This window comes from Melozone crissalis, unplaced genomic scaffold (assembly GCF_028551555.1).
Source record: "Melozone crissalis strain CALT ecotype California unplaced genomic scaffold, PUWL_Pcris_2 ptg000016l_1, whole genome shotgun sequence".
NCBI lineage: Eukaryota > Metazoa > Chordata > Aves > Passeriformes > Passerellidae > Melozone > Melozone crissalis.
Window position 1 is genome coordinate 4404687 of NW_026535794.1, and position 24174 is coordinate 4428860.

The 24174-nt window shown below is 41.9% G+C and overlaps 1 protein-coding gene across 2 annotated transcripts in view; it reads left to right on the forward strand.

Annotated features, from left to right (window-relative positions):
• The window catches only part of CRHR2 (corticotropin releasing hormone receptor 2), a 157418-nt gene that overhangs the window by 68386 nt on the left and 64858 nt on the right, over nucleotides 1-24174 (forward strand). For both annotated transcript variants that reach the window (XM_054274041.1, XM_054274040.1), the window contains one exon: nucleotides 21607-21692. In XM_054274041.1, the coding sequence (XP_054130016.1) occupies nucleotides 21607-21692 (86 nt within the window). The remainder of the gene's footprint in view (nucleotides 1-21606; nucleotides 21693-24174) is intronic.

Sequence of the window (24174 nt, forward strand, 5' to 3'; positions counted from 1 at the left end):
TGGGAGTTTGGCACCTTTTCATCAGAAGGCACAAAATGGCCAACAGTCAAAGGTATTTTAAGACTAAACTATCCCATTAAGAACTGACACCTGGATTATTTTCCCTTTTAACCCAATAACTGATCCCACAGAGCTGCAATGGGGACTTTTCTGCCCAATTACAAAATGCCACCCAAACCCATGGAGAAGGAGGAAGAAGCAGCATGAAGAAGAAACCCAGGATGACACCCTGTGCCCTCCATCTTGCTGCCATCCACAACACACTAAAAATCCCAAACCCTCAATTTCTCACCCAGTGACACACCTACACTGCTCTCTATAATCTATTTCACACTTTTGTGGATTCTGGTCTGTCTGGAAGTCTGGGAAACTTTCTCCATGAATGAGGGTCAGAGTCAGTGCTGCCCTGGGGGTCAGGGCACCACAGAGCAGACACAAATATTCCCAGTGCCCTGGGTTTCTGCAGAAAGGAGAGGGCTCAGCTTTCCCTGTGCACTGTGGGGTTTGATGCACAGTGAGCCTGCCAGGCTGACTCTGGAGCTTTCTGTGTCTGCTCAGCCCAGCTCTCACACACCTACCTGAAGGAGCCACAGCAACACTTGCAATAAATCAGCATTTTTTGAGTGTTCCAGGCAGTGCTGATCCCACCTGTGCTCTGGGGCAGGCACAGGGCTGGTTTTCCAGGTGCAATCCTTATTCCTGAATGGTGTCATTAGCTCTCCCCTCTGCCCAACCTTCACAGCTGCTTTCCCTGCCAGCAGTCGCTGTGATGAGCTAATTACACAGATTATGCAATTTTGCTGCACATAATACATGTAATTTTGTAATGAAGGAGTGGTGCTATGTAATAACAGTTCACACAAACCTGCCTTTGACACAAGGCTCTGGCAGGAAGCTCAGCAGGAGAAACTTTGCATAAAAGAGTTAAATAAGACCATCAGATCATTGATAGGGAAAAAGATCTCCAGACATTTGTGTGTTCTTTTGGAATTGCTAATATATCCACAGAGACTTATTTTTTTAATAAGTAGATTTCAGCTGCAGTTGTAGCAGTGTCCTAAATGCTGAAAATGAATTTCATGAATACAAGCAAATAAATGATTCACAGAAGACTTGATTTCATCTTTTATTTGCATGATCAGGCAAAGGATTATTTTTGTTTTTTGCAACACTGTGGCTTGTTGCTGTGCTGTTGTTTGTTGCAGTCTTCTCTTCACAAAATAATGGGTGAAATTAAGGGTGAAAAAGACCTCTAAGATCAAGTCCAACCATTAAACCAGCACTTCTTATTTGCCTCTTTCTGTGTGGACAAGATTATTGATTATTGATGGTAAAATTAGCTTCATTTTACCGGCACTGTTGTGGGGCTTAAGGACCAGATTTATTTTTTAATAAGCTCTAAACAAACTCTGGAAAATATTTTCCCCAGGTAACTACTGGGAAGGGAGTCCAGAGAGGAAAGAGGAGCTGTGCTGGGTTCACATGGCAAAGGTTTGGTAGCAGAGGAATGCAGGAGTGGTTATTCTGAAAAGAGGTGATCAGGGGCTGTCCCCTGTTTGACAGAGCCAAATTAATTAGCTAAACTGTTAATTACTCACTAAACTGTCCTTTTCTCATGCTAAAAGTTTTCCACCTTATTTTATCCCCTTATTCTGATGAGGAGAGGTGGAGAGCAAGTCTGGTGGGCACCTAGCAGTGAGCCAGGGCCATCCCACCCCAGGGGGATATCAAATTAATGCAGGAAAATTCATCCTGACATATTTTTTTCAAAATTCTTCAAGCTTGGGAATACAGTTGGGAGGGCTGAATGCTGCAGACCACAGGCTGCTGTCCCAGGGGGAGGCTTCCAGAAGGCAAACTGGGGCATTTGATTGGAATTTTAAATTGGAATATTTATTCAGTCTCATCTCTGACTGTACTTTACACCAGGTGGAAATGCTTTAAATCCAGCCTGTGGTTTGTAGCTAAATGCACTCCCTGGTTTTCAGTCTCAGAGCACAGTCAGGATCCAGATTGCTGACTCAGAGACATTTTTATCTCTCAGTGAAGTCATGAAGAAATTCTCTCTGCCTGTAGCAGATATCCTTTCCCAAAACAGACACACCAGACTGAAGTGATGTTATTTTTACATGAAATTCCAGCTCAGTCGTTTCACTTCAAAGAATATCAAAATTAATCATTTTTCATTGAAACAAAGGCCTTGATCTGTGGTATCATCATTCCCTAGAAACATTTTTAAACTTCCCTGAAGTTTCTGATGTCATTTGATGTGACATATCCTGTTTGGCACGGTCCATAAAATCCCAGAGTAATGAGAGTTCCTGCCTTAGCTGAGGATCTCAGGCTCTAGTCTGGTGCCATTGTTGAGGAGCTGTACCATGACACCTCCAAGCTCTCCTCCACTGAATGATCTCCATTCAGCTTCAGGAGCTTCAGTTTCTGCCATTTCAGCAGCATTTGTGAATCAGATTCCCTCTCTGTTATCACAAGGAGGGTTGGCTGTTAAACTGCTGCTCTCTGGCTGCCCAAACCCTCCTACAAATGTGTTCAGTGTAGCTCAGTGCTTCAGTTCTGAGGCCATCACTTCAACAGATCATAAACAGCATTATTTCAGGGTGGGGAAAAGTGTAAGTGGAAAGAAAGTGGTAAAAAAACAAAAAACAAAGGAGAAAATAGATGTAAAGGAAAGTTTGTAAACTGGCAGTGGTCACTTGTAATCAAGCAGCATTTCCTGCAGTCTGAAGCATCCTGTGAGTGGTTTTCATAAATTATTTCAGTACAAAGGTAACAGAGGCCCTTGGAATCATTGGCAAATGCATTTTGCACTGTAAATCTGTTTAGAGAGATAATGAGCTGTGTTGTTCTCTCAGACTGAACTAAATCCTAAGTACTTCTCTGAAGTTAAATGTTTCTTCCTGACATATTTGTGATGTGCAGTCATGTAACAGTGATTATAATTACAGTGAATAATTGCATTTCACAGAAGATGACCAGAAGAAACTATTACATGAGGTATATTGTATCCCCTTTGTGTTTCAAAAATAACAAGAGCAAATTTTAATTACCTTTGTACTGTCATTAGAATAATCTGCTAGCCTTCTTCTATTGATTAATCCAAAGATAAATTCTTGTGCACAGGAAAGGAAGAGACATTTTCTTCTAAACACTTCATGTGTAATTACTTAAAGAATCTTCTATCTATAGAAAGATTTAGATTCTATTTTGAGAGGAGAAGTGTTTGAGGGTGGTGCATCAAATTATCTCATTTCACATGATATAATTAAGATCAGACAGCTGAGAAGGAAAAAAAAAATCTTGTTAATCATTTAATTTTAAAAGCCATTATTGGGAACTACTCCAGTTACTCCAGGATGTTGTAGCTGCGTGACAGTAAAGTCATCTTTTACTCACTAACATTTCATTTGGGAACTGTTCTGGGGGAAATCGCTGTTTATGAGGCACAGCAGGGGAAATGAGGGTTCAGCTGTGAACTCCCTAATCACTGAATCAGAGAATGCTTTGGGTTGGACGGGACCTTCAAGATCATCCAGTGCCAACCCCTCTGCCATGGGCAGGGACACTTCCACTACACCAGATTGCTGAGAGCCCCATCCAGCCTGGCCTGGAACACTCCCAGGGATGGGAAATCTCTAGTTTTTGTTATGGAGAGGATTTACAGAATCATAGAATCAGAGAACATCCTGAGCTGCAAGGGACCCACAAGGATCATCCAGTCCAGCTCCTGGCCCTGCACAGACACCCCAATGATCCCACCCTGTGCATCCCTGGGAGCATTGTCCAACCACTCCTGGAGCTCTGGCAGCCTCAGGGCTGTGCACATTCCCTGAGAGCCTGGGCAGTGTGACCGTGTTCACAGGGGTCTCAGGTTGAGGGAAGAGATGAGAATTTGACTCTATGTTTCAGAATCTGATTTATTATTTTATGATATATATTATATTAAAACTATACTAAAAGAATAGAAGAAAGGATTTCATCAAAAGGCTGGCTAAGAATAGAATAGGAAAGAATGATAACCAAGGCTTGTGTCTCAGACTCTGTCTGAGACAGCTGGGCTGTGATTGGCCATTAATTAGAAACATCCAAGATGGGCCAGTCACAGATGCACCTGTTGCATTCCACAGCAGCAGATAATCAATGTTTACATTTTGTTTCTGAGGCCTCCCAGCTTCTCAGGAGGAAAAAATCTTAAGGAAAGGATTTTTCATAAAAGATGTCTGTGACAGGGCAGTGCCCAGCATCCTCTGGAGAAGAACCTTTCTTCATCTCTGACCTAAACCTCCCCTGACTCAGCTTCAAGCCATTCCCTCAGGGCTTATCACCAGAGAGGAGATCCATGTCTGCCTCTGCACTGCCTCTCAGGAGGGTGTTGAAGACCACAGCGAGGTCTCCCGCAGTCTCCTCTTCTCCAGCTGAACAAGCCAAGTGCCCTCAGCCTCTCCTCATAAGTTTTCCCCTCCAGACACTTCACCATCTCCACTGCCCTCCTTTATATGAGTCAGGAGCATCAGGTCTTAACTTCTTGCCAAGGTCGGGATTAAATGTGCAAGAAGGAAATTCTTGTTCAGATTCAGATGTTTATTGGTTCTTATCTCTGTCGCAGTCTCACAAACCCTGAGTTCTGCAGCACTTCACTCTAACAGACTAAAAATGGAGCTGTGTCTCTCTCCCTACAAGGCCTTTTAAGGATAAACTGTCCAATTAGGAAATGACACCTCAGTTGTTTTTACTTTTAACCCAATCACCAACCACCCGTGGCTGCAATGGGGACTTTTTTATCCAATTACACAAAACCACCCAAACCTGTGGAAAAGGTGAAGAAGAAGGACCAGCCTCCACCCTAAAACCTCCATCTTGCTTTACATCTATTACTATATTCTAAACCCTTAAACTCTGAGTTTCCCACCCTGTGATGTCACACACTTCTATCCAAACTCCACACCCACAATCCCAATTCTATCATTCCATTTTTGAAGCTTCTCCACAGCCTCAGGTCAGTGCTGTGTTCTCTTGGGGGTCAGTGCCTGGCAGCACAGAAATCTGAAATTCTCAGCAACCAGAGTTCCAACAAGGAGCACTTATGTAGAAGCCGTCCTTGTGTGCTTGTTGTGGCCATCACTCCCCTGGGCTGGTTTTTGAGTTGGGTACTTTGAAGTCTCCTCACTGCCTGGCTTGGATCCTGCACCCAGCCTGCAGTTTCTTGTTCTTACACTGCTCTTTCCTAGCCTTAGCTCACAGGAGTTTTGGAAAGGTGCTGTTTTCAATCACAGCACCACAAGGATCTGGGTCTCTGCCTGAGGCTTTGCTGCTGGAAGTGAAGCCAGTGCTGTGTGAAGCCTCCAGATGCCAATCCAGTAGAAAGACTCCGATTCTTAACATTAAAAATGTTCTTTTGTGGGTAGTAATCCGTCACTACACCCGCTAAAATCATGGAGGGATCGAAATCCAGAGTCTGGAAGTGTTAACATCTCTTCAGGCTGTGGCTTTCTATATGGTGTGCACCTCAGGTAACCAACACCAGCCCATCCTGAGAGAATGTACAATTTCATTCAGATTTTATTACTGTAGAATTCTTCTAAGCCTAGTGCTAGAAAACTGATGCACTGAACCTCAGGATCCAAAATGAGGGGGTTTTGTCCATGTGAGGTGGGCTTTATCTCACTGAACTTGAGCCATCTCTGAGTGATGACTCCTCAAAGCCTTCTCAAGTCCACTTCTGGTCAACAGAGGAAGGTGAAGGGACCAAATCACCCTCTGAACATGTCCATCTTTAGCAGTAATCCCAGAGGTCTCCACATCTGAACTTTTTCTGTGACTAAAAACAATTGAGGAGAGCCTTTTATCTCATCTTGAAGATGGATGGGCTACTCAGATGAGCTTGGAGATGCACCACTGCAATGCAAGCAAAAGAGGGAGCTTGCAGAATTATTTAGGTGTATTTTATGGACTGATAATTAGAATGTAGCACTGTGGACCTTTGTATCATCATTTTTTAGGAGCTTTTTCCCCCCTTTTCTTTAGTCTTCTCCTCCTATCTTGTCTAGAGATAAAGTCTGACCCACCTCTGGAATTTCATTCCTTCAGGGGTGGCAAATGCATCCTGAAGAAAGAACTACAGGTGTTCCAGAAGATCTTTGCCATTTGGCTTTGCTCTGGGAATGGGAGGTGACAGAGCAGTTGAACACAGACTGGGTTTCCCTATTTCACTCTTTTAAAATAAAATTCATAGGGTAAAAAAGGGAACAAACAGCTTAGTAGAACAGCACTTAACTTCATCCCTTGAGGCACTGGTCCAAAATGAGCATTTCTAGTGGAACTGTTAAGTAATTGCTTGTTTTTCTTAGGAGGCTTGAGGATTTGAATGCACATTTGTGCAGAGGTTTTATGTTGCACTGCAGATTTTTTCATGTTCTCATTAAATTGAAAATAGGTCTAAACTTTCATGCTAGCATATTTTTCAAAAATACCATGCAGCTTTTCTATACTCCATTCATGATGTGCACAGGAGGCTTTTCTTGCCATAAAACATAATTCACTGCTCTTCAGATGCAATCAATATTTCACTCTACCTTTTAAAAAAAAAGAAGTTACCTTTTAATTCGCCTATCAAAGAAAACCGCTCTAGTATCACCGTATCACCTTTCCCACGTTTGATATACAAGTCAGTGGCTCATTATTACTTGGCAGAGGAAGTCTAAAGCTGAATTAATTTGAAATGTGTTAACATTTCAGACATTTTTTCATGCACCTTGGATTCTTTGAAGTCCAAAGCAGTTCATCTGCCCCTTCAAGCATCTTTTTTTCCTGTTGTTTGTAGGATATTTTTTTCTTTTATTTTGTATTCTACACCACAGTTGTTCGTGGCAAGCTTGGGATTTAAGGTTTTATGGTTTGGTACCAAGGAGAATATCAATTAGGCAGTCCTCACTTGACTACCCAGTGGTTAAATATTGCTCACTCAATTTGCTCTTAGGGAGCTTGTTTTGTAGTTGAAAAGCAAATGGCATTGAGGATAAATCTGCCTCAATGTAAGGGATGTAATGCATGAGTTTTCAGTAGTTTTTCTTGTCATAAGAGAAGATCTGAGAAAATCTGTTGCCAAAGTCAGTAAATGTCTAAATGGCAGAGTCTCAGCTAAGTGGAAATGAATTATGAGCGCTAAACATTTCTCTGAGGTGAATGAGCACTTCCAAACATATTTTACCTGATCTAATTGCTCTCTTTGTTGAAGGAGGTGGTAAATCTTTTTTAAGAGACCTTTTTTCCCATCCAGTTTCTAAAATTCTTCCTGCATTGTCACTGTAAACAACCAATCTTAGTGCCCATCTTCCACATCAGCACAACAAGAAACCAGCATGTATTTAAGGAGCAAGAAAATCCAGCTCTGAATGACAGGAGCTTTCTGCAGCATCCTCCCTTCTATTCCTTCCTGCAGTTACCTGTATTAAAATAAATCTGGGAAGTGCTGAAGCATCACCTACTCTTTTATCCTCTTTGGAACACTTGGAATATTTCCTGCACCTCCAGTTCTTGGCATATGTCCTTGCTGGATGCAGCATTTCTTCGGGGATGGTGTTGGCATAAAAGGACTGCCCAGTTTCCCACTTTTATTGTTTAATTTCAGTCCAGATCACATTTATTGTGCTATTTCCAAATCCCTGGAGGCAGTGTTTATGTCAGGACAATGTCCCAGTGTCACAGACATCTTTATATGAAAAATCCTTTCCTTGGGATTTTTTCTCCTGAGAAGCTGAGAGGCCTCAGGAACAAAATGTAAACATTGATTATCTGCTGCTTTGGAATGCAACAGGTGCATCTGTGATTGGTCTTAATTTGGTCCTGATGTTTCTAATTAATGGCCAGTCACAGCCCAGCTGGCTCAGGCTCTCTGTCCGAGCCACAAACCTTTGTTATCATTCCTTTCTATTCTTAGCCAGCCTTCTGATGAAACCTTTTCTTCTATTCTTTTAGTATAGTTTTAATGTAATATATATATCATAAAATAATAAATCAGCCTTCTGAAACATGGAGTCAGATACTTGTCTCTTCCCTCATCCAAGAACCCCTGTGAACACTGTCACATCCCAGGAAGGTGGTACATAAATCTGTGGCATGGTTAAACCAGCAGATTTGGGGTCTGGAAATTTCTGGATTTGAAGAGAAGATCTTCATATCAGCTTTAGAAAAAAGGGAAAAGTGAAGTATAGGGAAAGAATGTTGAGGAAAACATTGAGCTGAGCTGAAAGAGTGACAGGTGTCATTTTAGTGCTCTGAGAGGGGTCTGGAATATTTATGGGGTGGGGAGAGAGCTGTTCTGTCCTTATTTGTACTGTGGGGAGATTTATATGACAAGCCTGAGATTAATGCCCTGCATGTAAAGCTGTGCAAGGTGTGCAGTGTTCAGTGCCAGCATGAGATGATTTATCCTTTCCATCCACATCCTGACCATCATGAATTGCATGGAGAGTGAATCCCCCTGTTTCCAGCAGTTCCCAGAGCTGTTTGAGTGGTACAGGCAGCACTGAGATCACTGAAATGTGGGTCTTTAAAAGATGTGTGTGATGATGTTGGAGCTGCCACACCACATTTGCCAGGCTGCAGGGAACCCAAAACCACATGGGATGGTTCAGAGGTGGCCCACTTATCATTCCTGCTTGAAATAAGCTCAGGATCTTGAGATTCATCAGGGAGTTTAGCCAAGAAATGAAGCTGGTGAAATGCTTTTCTTAGACTGTCACAGCATGTGCTGACAGCATTTTATGTGCTATAAAATTAGAAGAGATTTTAAAATTCCCTTTCTCCCTCCCATGGCATTTCAAACCCCCAGAGAGACAATCATTACCAGGTAATAAGAAAGCACCTTCCCACATAACAGCAGGCTTCCCAAATGAGAGATGCATTGTGTTAATCAGTTTATAGCAGGGGAACAGCCTCTTCACCTCTATTCCAGCTGCCTTCTGCAGAAGATTATTCAAAGTCTTCCTGATCACTCAGCTCCTTGTGCATGGGGGAATCTCTTGAGGAGGATCATTTGTGTGGGGGCTGAGAGATGTCTTGGGAAGCTGGGCTGAAGCAGAGCACCCAGGAGCAGTGCAGACAGTCCCATCTCACCCTCAGAGAGCCAAAGGCATATCTGTGATCTGCATTTGTTGCTTGATAAGGTGCTGTGGGCATGAAAACAGCCCTTACAGGACAATGTGGTCCTTCACAGTTCCCTCTCAAAATTAATCTCGTACTTCTTCACTTCCTTTTTGATATCACACTTGCAAACCAAATTTCCTGGTGTCTGCACAGCACTAGCAAACATTATATGAAATATTATTTCTCTCAGGTTTCTGATCTCACTTTAAGTTTCAATAAATGCTATTCTGGAGGGAAAGACAGGCACATGATTCATATTCCATGCTGTATTTTGGGAACGTGCAGAAATGCAGCAATGGAAGCAACAATACAAAGTATGGAAAGGGAGCCTGGGGGGGGTTAAGCAGTCCAAGTATCATCATCAGCCTAGCAATTGCTTATCTACAAACTCAGCTTTCTTCTGCTGCCCTTCTTACCACATAAAGCATCTCTGGACACTGAGTTCCCCATAGCAGTGCTGTGCTGGGTGATAATTCCATAAACTTTTTGGCACTGTTTTCAAGGATGGGAAGAGAAGAACTGAGAGGGAAACAAAACTGGAGCTCAAAAGCCCAGTGCTCCTTATTATAAATTATTTAATGAAAATTTCCTGTTCCTTGTTGTGGCTGTGTAAGAAAGAAGATCTGAGGTAGGTGTTGCTTTTCTCCTGGCAAGAGCTGTTTTTAAACCTTATTCTTCACCCAGTAGGAAAAGGAATTTATGTGGAGGGATAGCCCACAGAAAATACAACACTATTAGTGTCTGTAAAAGGTTTTTGAGACTTGGAATTACTGTATTTCCCTGTATCTGCAGGGACTTCATTTTCTCATCTCAAACCTAATCTTTGATGGCCTAAAGAAGCTCCACATCTGTAAACTCCACAGTCAAAATTCAGCCTCTTGATGTTGCTGAATATTTTGCTCATCCCTTAAAATTGTTTGGTTATGGAAAGGGTTGTATTCAGACACCTTAGGTTCACTTCACAGAAATTGGGAGAACTTTCCCATTCTCATCCCCTTTTTAAACTTACATTATTAGAAGGGGAAATGTGGTTCAGCAGAATGGGCTCATATCTGCCAAGAAACATCTGGAATTTCTTACGTTCCTATATTAGGCTTTGCTATGAAAGCTGGCAGGGGCTGCTTTGGCAAATGGTCACTGGTCTGAAGTCTGCAGGGTTTTTTTGTCTTGCAGACAGTCTGTTTCTTGCCTGCCTTCTCCTGATGAATATTTAGGCTTGGGGAAGGCACAGGAGCTTCCTGGCAAGCACACGGAGCACGAGCTGACAGCAGCGGATGTTGTGTTTTTGTCCTGACGTCCCAAAATGTGCAAGTGTGACAGGACCTGTCTGAATCATCCTGTAGGGCTGGGGTTTTTAAAAGGCAAGCATTCTTTTAAAATGCTGGATGTATGATCTGGATAATGGTTTGAAATGGGAAAAAAAAACCAACCCAAAACCAACTAACAAAGAAAATCCCTGTAAGGCCAAGCAACTGTTGTGGTTCCTGTGGTGTGGGCAAACCCCCAGTGCTGACTCAGGGATAATAATTGGGTTTTGCAGATCCTCCTGGCCTTTTAGCCCAACTCATTCCCTGTGTTGTGTGTGGTATTTTCTCTCACCTCTTATTTTCTGTCTCTCCTGTGTGCTGCTTTCCTCTCGTGGCCTCTGCTGCAGGACCAGAGGTTTCATGTGAATTCCTTGTCAAAAGGTATTTGAACCTTACCAGGCAAATACCACATCAATGGTGCATTTTGGAACCTGCTCTCATCCCTCCTTTTCTCAGCCACCTTTCTCATTATTTTTGCAGAGTTCTGAAAGCAGGTCAGAATTATTCCCAGTGAACACTGACTCTGTGCTCCATCAGGAGACATTCCTGCAGCTGCTCTGCTTTGCTTTTGTGACTGCATAAATTCCTGACTAAATTCCAGGCAGTGGAAGTTCTGTGAGAATAAAATTGCTTTTCCCATTCCCACTTTGCTGAGGCAAGAACTAAAGCAGAGGGAGGCTGCACACACTCCTTTCTTTCAAGGGATTGTGCAAATTGTCTTCTCCAATCATCTGTCCTAAACTCCAGCCTCCAGCTCCTTTCCTCTCCCTCCTGTGCTAATCAGTGTTTCTCAGTCCCACAGTGCTTTACTACAGGTAATAAAGTACAGTTACACCTCTCATTACCATTGCCATCTCTCTGTGCATTCAGTAATTATGCCAGGTGACTAATTGAATTTTGAATTTCAGCTGAGAAGCAATTACCATAAAGATGAAGCATCATTACCAGGCTGTGCCCTGCCAGCCTTCCAGAAGAGGGTTAGGGAGGGAGTTTGATGGCTCTGTGCTCTCCTGGTGTGTCAGGCTCAGAAACAAATGGTGCTGCAGCCCTGGGTGATGCCTTTCCTCTCCTGGTGCCATGATACAACAAAGGGAGAATTAATGACCCCTTGGACTAACCAGCAGGAAGAACATTTTCTTAGACTGCACCTTTCTGTTTCTTAGGGAGCTGTGTAGGTGGAAGTTCCCTCTCCATACAGGTGGAGGTGTTCTGAGCTGGGGAATCTTTGCTAGTGATTTGTGCATGATCCATGCAAACACAAGTTGGATGACAGCCTCTTCCTTAAACAATTGCATTACCTGAGTCAAATGAGGGAAATCTTTAAAATAAACATCAAGTAATTGTTCCACATCAAATTACAGACCCATCTAGGTCAGTGTTTTGTTTACCCCAAGCACCTAAATTTAGGAGAGAAGATGCTTCTATTTGCTGTAGGTGATTAAATCCCTCCTGTTGTCAGTGTGGGGTCAATGGAAGAAGAACTCTGCTCCATAAAGTGAATGGCCATGGATCAGCTGAATCTGATCCATGGGTTGCAATCTTGGGATCAATTAATTAGCTTAAATTTGGGGATCAATTAATTAGCTTAAATTTGGGGATTCAGTACAGTTTAATGGCCTGGGCTGAGTAGATACCATGGACATAACAAATAGTGCTGGATGTCTCTTTGGCACCATGGACATTGGAACCTTCACTCACACATCAGCATCTGTGTCAGGACATCAGAGTTTAAATGTCTTAATCTTGAGCTCAACTGTAGAGAGCAGTGTAAGAATAGGACAAGTAGGACCATCACAATTAAAAACCAACTATTTCCTAATTACAATACATTACAAACATTTCTTAACCTATCAACTTTTACAGCACCATACTGTAAATACTTGAAAACCAATCATCTAAAATTACCCCTTATAAGTGCTACTACAGTACATCTTCCATAGTTCTATTTCTCCAAAATACCTAATCTTATTTACAGAACCCTCCTTTAAAACTTATTTCTAATTCAGTTTCTCTCTCAACTATATATATCCTATTCCATAACGTTTCTAAGTCAATATTTCTTATCTCAAAGTTTACATACAAATGCATAGTATGTAAATCTTCTAGCAAACTTTAAAAATTTTTCATGAATCCATTTCCCACAGACTCTCCTGGGTGTTCTTGTGGTTTCCAGCAATCCAGGTGTCAGTGACTTGCTGAAGTACAAGTGATGTCCATGCATCTTCTTTTGTGTGACACCTGGCCTGTTAGGAGAGATTAGTTGGAGTAACTGGGTGTGGAAATAAGCCCAGCATGAAAGCCAGAATTCTACTTTGCAACAGGTTTTTGGGGAGTCATACAATTTCTGGTTTGTGTTCAGCTAGAAGTGAAGAGGTTTGGGTTGGGAGTTTGGTTTGATTTTTATATTTTGTTGGGCTTTTTTCCTCTCTTTATTTTTTTTTTCTTGTGCTGAAAACCAGGTGAAGGCAAAATATGATAACCTGAGGAATAACCTGTGCTTTGTAATCTCCCTCTTTTATCTTTCTTCTAAAAGATACGTGGAGGTCTGAGCTGTAAATCTTTGTGCTTGCACCTGGGGTTGGGCTGTCTCAGGGATTTACCTGCAGACTGCAGGAAGCCCTGGGAGGCTGCAGGCAGGATTAACAAGTATTTGTCAAGTGCTGCTGAGCCTCTTCACTGGCTTTTCTCTCCCTGTCTTCTGGGTGTTCCTCAGCTGTTTCTGTAACAGCCCTGCCCTGACATTCCAGAATTAGAGTTTCCTCAATCACAAGCCATGAAATAATTTCTTAAGGAAATTAATGTTAGAATTAATGATATAATTGAATACTAATTCTTTTATTATTCAGTGATTAATAGGAGGGCTATCACAAGAGCTGTAAGCAATTCGGGATGAGGAAGGCAGCTTCAGGATGATTCCCAAATCATCCTTCTGAGGGGTGATTGTCTTGGGAAAGTGCAGCTTTGGGAATTGCCTGTCAGTGCCCATACCTCAATCCTGAAACAATTCAAAATGAAGCTGTGAACAAAAAGAGGATTTGCTATAAAAAGTTGTATCTTATGGAACAGTTTTTGCTAACCCTGAAGGAATGAGGAGTGAAAAATATTGCAAGAAATTGTGTTTCCTGAGGTGAACCACGTGGGGATCAGCAAGTCAAACAGAATGTGTGGGATTTTTTGTGAGAGGCTTTACATTAGCAGGTATTTCACTGAACAAGGTTGAAAAGAGCCACTTTTCTGTCAGTTCTGCACAATTCAGTCTATGGGATGTTTCTAATGCCACTGCCAGGAGCCCCAGCCTGGGCCAAGGAGAGTCCAATACCAGGTTGGACAGGGCTTGGAGCACCCTGGTCTGATGGAACGTGTCCCTGTCGTGGCAGGGAGTGGAATTGGATCATTTTAAAGCCTTTTCCAGCCCAGAATATTCTGTGATGCTCTGTACAAACAGAACTGAGTACCTCAGGTGCCCTCGATCTCTGTAGGTCCAACAGAGGCTGCCTTGGGCTGGAAACCCACAGAATGTTTTCCTAAACTCTGAAGGAGCCTGGAGCACTTCTAAATTTCTGCAAGGTTCTGTTCCTGCCTTTGCTTTTGACCTGTTCTGTGACCTGGGTGAGCCACTTGAGCTCTTCAGCTGATGGGAAATCAATGCAGCAAGTGAGCATAATTAGGTTGCTCAAGGTTCTTGCAAACCTTTTTAGGATTTCTTGGCAAAGGAAAACAATAGAAACCTCATCAACATTTCTAATGGGCTTGAAAGCCTGAGGGCACATAGAGCTGAGCCTGACAGAGCTGAGTTTAGAAATATTTTTCTAGGGGAACATTTCTTGCCTAAATTATGATTTATCTGCCTTCCAAGACTCTCCTATAAGTGCATTATATTTCTGTACAAATTAAAAAGAAAACCCAGCTGGGCCATCCAGAGAAAACCTCTTGGCTTTCAGGCTGATGTTGGCTGTTGTACAATGAGCATCAGTTGGATAACTGTTCTTGCCTCTCCTTATTTTTGTCAGAATATCCCTCATTCACAAATAAAATATGTGGAGAGAGATTATTTTTATTTTTTTTTCCAGTCTCCTGGATGTCACAATTATATGCTGCTGTCACTTACAATTTCTAGAAATAGTAAGCAATTGTCCTGATGCTTTGTGAATCCTACCTGGCTCAAGTTGTCACTGCAACAATCAGAAAAAAAATAAAGCACCAAAGAGGGAGTGTGGCACATGAATAAATAATTTATAGCCCCATGATTCAGCCCCTATTTTTAGAAGCTTGCTATTTTTCTGAGACTTTGAAAAGGGGCTAAGAATAACCTATACATGAAGTGATGTGTGCCTTATGCAACACAGGTTTTTTTCTGTCTCATTTGATCAGACTCCTGTGAAATCTTGGCAGCCAAGCTGAGGAATTTGTATCATGCAGTTCCTGCTGGATTTACTGGGGATCATGGTGGATAAGTACCCAAGAGAAAAATTTTTTTGCCTAATACCAAGCAAAATGTCTTGAACATTTAATGAATACAAATCGTTTGGAAGAGACACTGGGAGAATCTTGCAATGTTCCAGTGATTAGAACTCATTGGAAAGTAGGAATCCCTTAAACTGGGTTTGAATTCCTCATGAAATCCAACATTGGAAGAGACAAGAGTAGAGCTCCATGTTGTGAGCAGCTCCTGGGCTACAACATTCAGCACTGGGATATTTTGGTTTGCTTTACTCCTGTGTTCTTTGAATGTGTCTAAAATTTTTCTTCAGGGGGTAAAACCTGGGCAAAACTTAGCTTTACCAAACTGTATAGTGATTTTTGCTGCCCTAAAACTGTGCCTTTCAAAATCCATTTATTCAGCTCAGAAGATGGCATCCAGCTTTAAACATGGCACTGAGAAAAATCAGAGTTTCTCCACTGTTTCTTCTGATTTTACAGACCAGCATATCACAGAAACTATTTTAATTTATATCTAAGGGGAAATCTCACTTACTTGGGCTTCTTTTCCATTGGGAAATTTGGCATAAACACCTTCATGTTGGGGGCACCATGGGCTGCTGGGCTGTGCCCTGAAGCCAGAGCAGGAAGGGATTGGCGAGATGTGGAGAAGACTGGCTGCAAACTGATATTCTAAAATTATAAATTTGAACTCCACCTGTGGCAAATAAGCAGCACTAACCTAGCCTGAAAAGGATGGCAAATTGCTCAGCTAGGTCAGAGGCAAAAACAGTTTAATAGTTGTCTTAAAAAGTGAGGAAAAAATGTAGATATAGGATATCAATGAAGAAGAATCACAGTGGAGAGATTTACCAGACTGTCTGTAATGGTTTTACAAAATAATTACTGAAAATTCCTGAGTCTGTGCCACAGTCACCCCTAACCCCACTTCCCAAAACCCTTTGTGTTCTAGGGAGTGTGTTCAAGGGGATTCTGGTTTTCTGATGGAAGGACCCTTCATTTCAGCTCAGCTGACACCTAACAAGGATCAGCAAGCTGCCAAAGCAGCCACATGCCCTCAGCTCAGGGATTAACAGGTGTATTTATTTATTAATTTTTCTATTTATTCTCTTCACTCCAGTAGCTGATGAACTTGGCTCAAGATTCCGTGGCCAGTCGGTAGAATCCATGAGATGAAAGGCACAAATTCCCAGATGAAGGGCACAAATGGCCAGATGAAAGGCATAAATAGCCAGAGAAAGGCACAAATAGCCATATAACAGGCATCAATAGCCATATAAGAGCCATAAATAGCCAGATTTCCATTTTAATGATAACTGGAAATGTAAACCTTGCCAAAAAGTCATCTGCATGAAACATGGCAAGACAAGTAAAATCTCTTTCAAAACCAGCTTGGTTCCAGTTGTCAGGGACAAGGTCCATGATGGCAGTGCCTGCATGCAGTGTCTGGAATTGTCTTTCACTCACTAATGCCTGGGAGGAGGTGGTGAATTTCCTGCTGAGAGTAACATCCATTTACCTTCGCCCAGTGCTCCTGGCTCCTGTTTGTGTCGTGCTTTTAATGGACTTTTACTGACTAAACACCAGCCTGCCACCAGGCCAATCCATACATATTGAGTTACCACTACCTGAAAGGCTTTGTGCTCTTCAACAGGGTCAATAAAAAAAGAAAAATACAAAAATACAAAATACCACTCATCAAACACTTCCTTTTGCATACCCAACTCGGAAATGCAACATCATCTGCAGTTAGAAATGAAATTAAAGGCTAGGTTTTACCTCATAAACTGATGTAGAACATTGTACCTGAGCGGTGTTTTAAAGCTTTTGCAGAGGATAGTTTTATGCAGGTAATCACAGAACCACAGGATGGCTGAGATCCACCTGCAGCCAGTTGCCCAGAGCATGTCTTAAAAGGGTTTTAAGTATCTTCAAAAAGGGAGATTTCAAGACCTCCCTAGGCCTGTTCCAGTGTTCTGTCACCCTCACAGCAAAGATATGTCAGTGCATTCTAAGGAGGGGACAGATCACAGCTGGGATGACAAATACTGGATTTTCCTGCTCCATTTTCTGTTTAGACACACACTGAGGGCTCTTCAGAAGAGTCTCTGGCAGTGTTGTTAATAAAGTGTTATAAATTGAGGTGGAATTCATTTTACATGAGTTCAGATGTCTAAAAGGCACATTTCTGTTTGGGATAAAGGGCCTTGAGCTGATTTGTGAAAAACTGCTCTCATCCAATGCGAGTTTTCCCAGAATTAATCTGGTAATGGTGGTGCTGAGTCACAGGGATGCTGAGGAGAGTTATGGGAAAACTGGAAACAGTTTGGATGCCTCCCCCCTTTATCAAACACCAGAGTGTGAGGAGTCCTTCAAATGGCTAAATAAAAGTCTGTGAGTTTCTCTCAGGTTCTTCCATGTCAGATGAAAATCACTTTCCATTATTATTGATGTATGGGCTCAATTCTGGGTTGATCAGCTTTTTCTTTTTTTCTTTTTATTGAAACAACAAATATGCTGGAGTTCCTTAAAAGTCCCATTTGCCCTGCAAACAGACAAATTTGTGATTATCACAGTCTGGATTTTTTTTGATAAATGCAATATTTCTATTTAAAAGAATTTTGATAAATACAGTGTTTCTATTTCAGTTTCAAATATAAGACTTTATTAATGTAGTAAGAATTTCTCTCCATTTGACTTTTTATAGTATGTATTGTGAATCTGTTAAAATTGTGGTGGTGATATATCTATAATCATAAGGTACTAGACCATAATTGTAGAAAGTGTTCTTTAATAGTTGTTTGAAGTATGGAGAGTTTAAATTACTCTCTGTTATTGTTTGTTTTAAGTTTTTAATTATGTCATGTGTCAGTGGTATTTTTTTGGGATTTGTTTTTTGTCTGTTATAAAACAGCAGACAATAAAATACTATAAAACTCACAACTTATAAAACTATAATGTAAATAAGAAAAAATAGACATCTACATCTAAATACAAAATATAATCTCAAACACTTCAATCCCAACCTTAACAAACCAAAAAAAACCACAAACCCAACAATGCAACACTAATTTTCTTCTTTATTCAAGGAACTTTTGCTCTCCACCTTGAATTTCTCACTTGCTCTTAAATGGTTCTAGTCCACTAAGAATAAAGTTCAGGCTCTCTGTAGCGTGGGTGTGTGTGTATAAATACATAAAAGTGAGACATTCCTGTGGGTGTTAGGTTGTTTATCTGGATATATTCTGTGAACAGCTATAAAATAATAGACTGAGCTGGACTTTCCCAAGAGCTGGAGTCAGGGAGAGTTGAGTATCCCAGCTGTATTCCTGCCAAGGCTTTGCTGTAGCCATGCTCAGATTTTTTACCTACCTTTTTGTGGTGTGGAATGAGGTTTTTCAGGGGTGGAGACCCCTTTTACATCACCTCAGAGTCCACGAGAGCTGTGAATGCTGGTGCTGCTGCTGTTGTGTTTTGTCACTGTCATATTTTCTGGACAGATCCCTTTGCCAGGATTTCTCTCCTGGGAAGCTGAGAACCTCAGAGAAGAATGAAAACAATATTATCTGATTGCTTCTCCTGTGTTTTGCTGCTTTGGAAAGTGGTCTGGAGGTTGTTTATCCAACAGGTGGTTGTTTGATTGGTTCCGTGTGAATTGTTTTGACTTAATGACCAATCACAGTCAGGCCGTGTCAGGACTCTGGAAGCAGTCATGAGTTTCCATGATCATTCTTTGTAACCTTCTGTCTGTATCCTTTCTCCATTCTTTGGTATAGTTTTAGTATAGCATTCTGTAATATAATGTAATATCATAAAATAATAAATTGGCCTTCTAAGAACATGGAGTCAGATTCTCAATTCCTCCTTTGTCCTGGGGACCCCAAAAGTACCACAGTGTGTCTGGGCTCTGCCTGCTGTCCTTGGCTTTCCTGGTGGAGTGTGACTGATCAACACCCCTGAGTCAGCCCTTGGGGAAATGGGATGATGCATTTGCAGCCTGCAGGGGCTGAAATCCATTCTGTGCAAGCTGGAATCCCTGAGCACTCCTGGATATTCCTTTCTGTCCAAGAAGTTCCCTTCTATCTCCCTGCCTGTCTCCTGCACTGGTGATTAGGCAGAAGAAACCAAGAGCCACAAATCTACAACAAAAGGAAATAAAAATTCTTAAAGTGGAAGGAGAGACAACAGACTGAGGCCCAGGAGTGAATATTGGATGATGTGTCAAGAGCTCTGTGCACAAAGGCTGAGTGCTGCCTGTGCCATCCTGACTCATCTACTGCTCATTATTCATTTGCATGAACATTCATTCTCCTTGTCCAGTTGTGTTACTAAATAACAATATATTATTGTGTCATACAATAACAATATATTATTGTGTTATACAATAATAATGTGTTATTATATAATAAACAAGTGCAAGTGCACACAGAGCACAAATAACCCCATGTTATAACCACCAAATCTTTATTTGAGAATAAAGTCAGGAAGGAAGGGGAAATTCTAAGAGAAAGTATGCTGAGTTCTTCAGTATGTCATTTGTCTAGGAAAATGAGATTTTACACAATTGTTTTTCAACTAGGAAAAAAAAATAGTGCTAATAGCTACATTTCTTTATTATTGGCTCTTGTTGCCCTAGAAAGATCATTTAAGTGTTCTTTTCTTCTTGAGTGTTCATTGTTTGTTTCTACAGTGGAGTTCTCAATTATGATTCTTCCTTTTTTTTTTCCTTTTTTTTTTTTTTTTGTGACAGTCACTAAGAAAAACTGAACTTAATCCAGTGTTTTTCAGCACACAGTGCACGAACAAGAGCCACTTCCTCCAGGTGCTTCCAGTGTAGCTCTAACCTCACCCAATAAATGAGATGTTTCTCCTTTAAAGCACTGCCCAAAAGAGCTGCATTTTGTCATTACAAAAGAGAGAGGGACGGAAAAAGAGAGAGAGAAAGAGAATAGGAGAGGCAGAAAGGAATATAGGGAGGGAAGAAAGGAGAAAGGAAAGGGGAAAAGGAAAGAGGAGAAAGGAAAGGGGAAAAGGAAAAGAAAAGAGGAGAAAGGAAAGGGGAAAAGGAAAGAGGAGAAAGGAAAGGGGAAAAGGAAAAGGAAAGAGGAGAAAGGAAAGGGGAAAAGGAAAAGGAAAGGGGAAAAGGAAAAAGAAAGAGGAGAAAGGAAAGGAGAAAAGGAAAAGGAAAGAGGAGAAAGGAAAGGAGAAAAGGAAAGGAAAATAAGAAAACCTTTACTGTGGGGTATAAATTAGCAAAGGCAGCTGGTGTTGAGAATTGACTGATACTGGAGAAGATCCTGGACAAGAGAAATTCAGAGTTTGATTTTCCCCCTCCTGTCCATGCCCTCACCCTGTGGGAGATGTGCTGTGACAGCTCAGAGAGCTGCACTGATGTGGGTTGTGCATCCCCAGTGCCTCTCAGGGTGTGGATTGTGTTTGTGGGATACAACCAGGGAAAATGAAGAGTCAGAATGAGTAAAACAAGGGTTTGAATGAATAAAATAATGGTTTCATATGAGCAGTACTCTGGAAGTGGGACTCAGCATCCGACTAAGCATCAGCTCATCTGGAGAGTCAGGAGTTTGCTGCAGAGGCTCAAGGTCAGCAACAATTCTGCACAGGGAGCTTCAGCACTGGCCAAAGGAGGAGACAAATGCAAGGGCTTTTAGGGATGTAAATCAGATCCTACCACCTGAACCCACTGAGAGACTGTTTTGTTTAGTTTGGCCTTGTCACTCCAAAAAGAAACAGTAAAAAAGTGCAACTAGACACCAGCAATATGAAATTCAGGGATCTGTGTGGGTACAGTGTCATCTGGAGCATCTGCAGGGACTGTTGACTTCCCTTCTCAGTAAGAAAAAGGACCTTTTCAAAAGTCTTTTTTTACCTTTTTCAAAAGCACCTTTTCAAAAGTCTCTTGACCTTTTTCAAAGGCTGGTGTCAGCAGCACATTTAGGACCATTTGATTTTCCTGCACTAAATGACTGTGGCAAAGGCCCAAAAAGAAACTGGGTAAAGGGCAGCAACATCATGAGGAGTCCATCAGGAAGTTGCCTGTATTGGTCCTTTGGGGATCTTTCTGGATTTCCTGTTTTATTTTAATTCTCCTGTTTCTAAGAAACAGTTCAAAATAAGAATGGAAAAAAAACAAGAACCTCTTTTTTGGGATTGGGTGTGCCTTTGAGGAGTGCAGGAAGGTTTGTATAGGAAAAATGCAGTTTTCTCTTGGAATTCCTTGGGATGAAGAGAGTTTTTGCCAGAAATTGAACTCCCCACTTTACCCCAGTATTGCCATATGGAGTTCCCAGAGCCCTGCAGGGTCATGTTGAATTTGGACATTAAATCTCTGCTTTGGTAATTTGTGATTTTCACTTACAATCCGTGAGAACTGGCACCTTGGGAAAACACCAGGGCATGGTTTCAGTTGCAGTGTTTTCATACCTTTGCTGTCTACTGAATTAATATTCTGTGAAAAAAAAACTATTAATAAATACCTTTAAATACTCCTGGTCTGTAGATGTGTTTGTTATGTATTTCTCCTCTTCTGAGTGGGTTGCTCCAGTCATCACAGAGGTGGGATAAGTTGATTTGCCTTGTAAATAATCTGTTCTGTCAGTCTTGTCTTGAACCTGTGAAATGTCTAAGCTGTTCTAAGTCCAGCACAGAGTGTTCATCTCTCTTTTATTTTGGTCTGTTTCAGGAAATGCCTACAGAGAATGCCTAGGCAATGGGACATGGGCTTCCAAGATAAACTACTCTCAGTGCGAGCCTATTCTGGATGACAAGGTCTGTATTTTTCCCTTCATTCTTCTCAATGAGATTTCTCAGCATAAATGAATGCAAAAACTAAACTTAAGGTTAACGTGCTAATTTGGGACCTCTGAAAGAGATTCCATTTCTGTCTCTGCAACAAAACCTCCCTGTGAATTGAGGCAAATCACTTATCCTCTATCCATATCCCCTGCTCACATGGTTTTTTAAAAAGGATGCTTTATCTCACTCTGTCCCTGATGATGTGTGTTTATGCAGATTTTTCCTAGCTTTGTTCAGAGCCTACAGCTGCTGCAGTAAATGTTAGCAATAAGAACAATAAGACCTAAAGCCTCTTTGGCACTAAAAAATAAGTTCAACCAGCTGATTCCACCCTATATCTGCCCATTCTGAGGTCTCATCAACAACTGACCTTTACAGATCTCAATGTCATTTCTCCTTAAGCAAATATGTAAAGGGGCAGTAACAGAAAAAATACATAAAAAGTAGACTCAGGACCCAGCTGTCTTTAAGAAATTGAGCCAGTCTTGCATGATATAAGAATTATCAGATTTAAATTAGCATATGGGTTAAGTTCCTTCAGAAGGGCTGTGAGGAATTATGCAAAGCCCTTTTCTTTTCAGATGTCTCAGAGAGATCATAGACATTCACCCTCACACAGTTTAAGCCTTCAAGCCCCTCATACTCTTCCTCTTCCTGCTGTGTTGAGTGCTGTGGTGGGACACAAATCCACAAAGGCTTTGAGTTCTCTCTGCCAGGAGTGGCTTTTCCCTCAAGGAGCCAGGGTGGAGCCCAGCAGCTCAGACTGGTTTGTTTTGGAGACTAGATGGAGCTCAAGAATAAAGCAGGGATTTATTAGGAGCCCTCAATGGATCCACCTTGGACAGCACAAGAGCCCAGCCAGGGCTGCACCCAGGATGAACCAAAATGGCCCCAAAATGCACGAGCACTCCCGGGGTCTCTCCCTTGGATCAGTTCTGCTCCATTTGCACCTTGCAGTTCATTGTCCCATTCCAGCTTTAGCCCAGGCAGTCCCACCCTGCTTGTTTTTCTCTCTCCAGCCCACGGTGTTTGTGCTCTGGGGCTGAGATTTGGATCATTTGTCCTTGGTGCCCAGCTGGAGCAGGAATTGTTTTGTCTCCCTGCTCTGTGCAAAGAGCTCACCATGCCCTGATGTGAAGCTCAGACTATGAAAGCTGAGGCATCATTGGGATTCATTCAACTCATTGTGTCCTTGTAGTTGTGCCATGCCAGGGACAGAGAGGAGGAAGATGAGACCCCACATTTAGAACTCAGGGGCTCTGTGTGGTGGTGCTGCACCCCAAAGATCCAGGATGTGCTTTGGCTGTGGTGCAGCATTCATCCTGTAAGGTCCAGTGTGGTCAGTCTGGGTTTTCTCCAGTGAATCAGAAAACAAATAACAACACACCAGCTGCTAAGGAGGAGCCTGTTCTTACCCCCTTAATTTAATCCCCCTCCTTTTCCTAGAGGCTTCTAGGAATTAAGAAAAGTTGTGCCAGTACCTGGCTGCCACCCAGGGGGACACTCAAGGTGTTCTAGCATGGTGGAGAGGCTCCCAAGGCAATTTGGGCCAACCTAAGCTGGGACCACCCCCGTGCAGCCCCTCATTCCCATGAATTTTCATTTTAAAATGAAAAGCTAACTTGCTGCTGGGTCATTATTTGGATGAATCAGGTTCCTAAAGCATCTCAGTGCATTGTTGCAGGAGTGCTGGGGCCAGCACAAGCTGGGGCACTGGGAGGGACAGACTGACCATGTCTTAAAAAGTGAGCAGGAGAGGGGATGTGGAGCAGCCAGGGCTGATTTGGAGGATGGGGAGCAGAGCTGGGCCAAGATTGGACATCTGCGGTGGGGTTTAGGTGGTACAGGAGACCTGAGCTGGGAGCAATGAGCTGCAGCCACTCAGGAAAAGGCTGCTGCATTTTAATAACACTCATTATGTATTTGCATGGCTCCCAACAGTGGCTGTCTGTGCACAAGCAAACACAGAGGGGTTTTATTTGAAAAGGCTGGAGAAGTGTTGTGACTAGAGGACAGGATTATTCCCTTTTCTCTGTTTTTGCTTTTAAAAATTTTGCAGCTATGGTGATAGCTTAAAACTCCTTCAATAGCATGTTTCTTAAACAGATGAAAGTGCAGATGTTCCCCCACCCTTGCTTACAGAGGCTTAAAAACTCATTTATTAGATCTTTAAAGATTTGTGACAAGCTTTGCAAATATTAATATTTGTGAATATTTTCGAAATCTCTCATAATGCTCAGTGTTACAGATGAATACTTTGTGATCTCAAAAATAAAAGAAAAAAGGAAAAATCCCCACAGGTTTGCTCCATTTTGATTAAAGGTGAGATTCAGGCACACAAGTGGGTCTATTGTTGTTTTCTGAGTTTAGCAGATGCTTAACATCAGCTGGAGGGTAATGCCCTGTGACTTGTGTTTATTTTTAATCCAAAAAACCAACACTGCTTTTAAGCTTG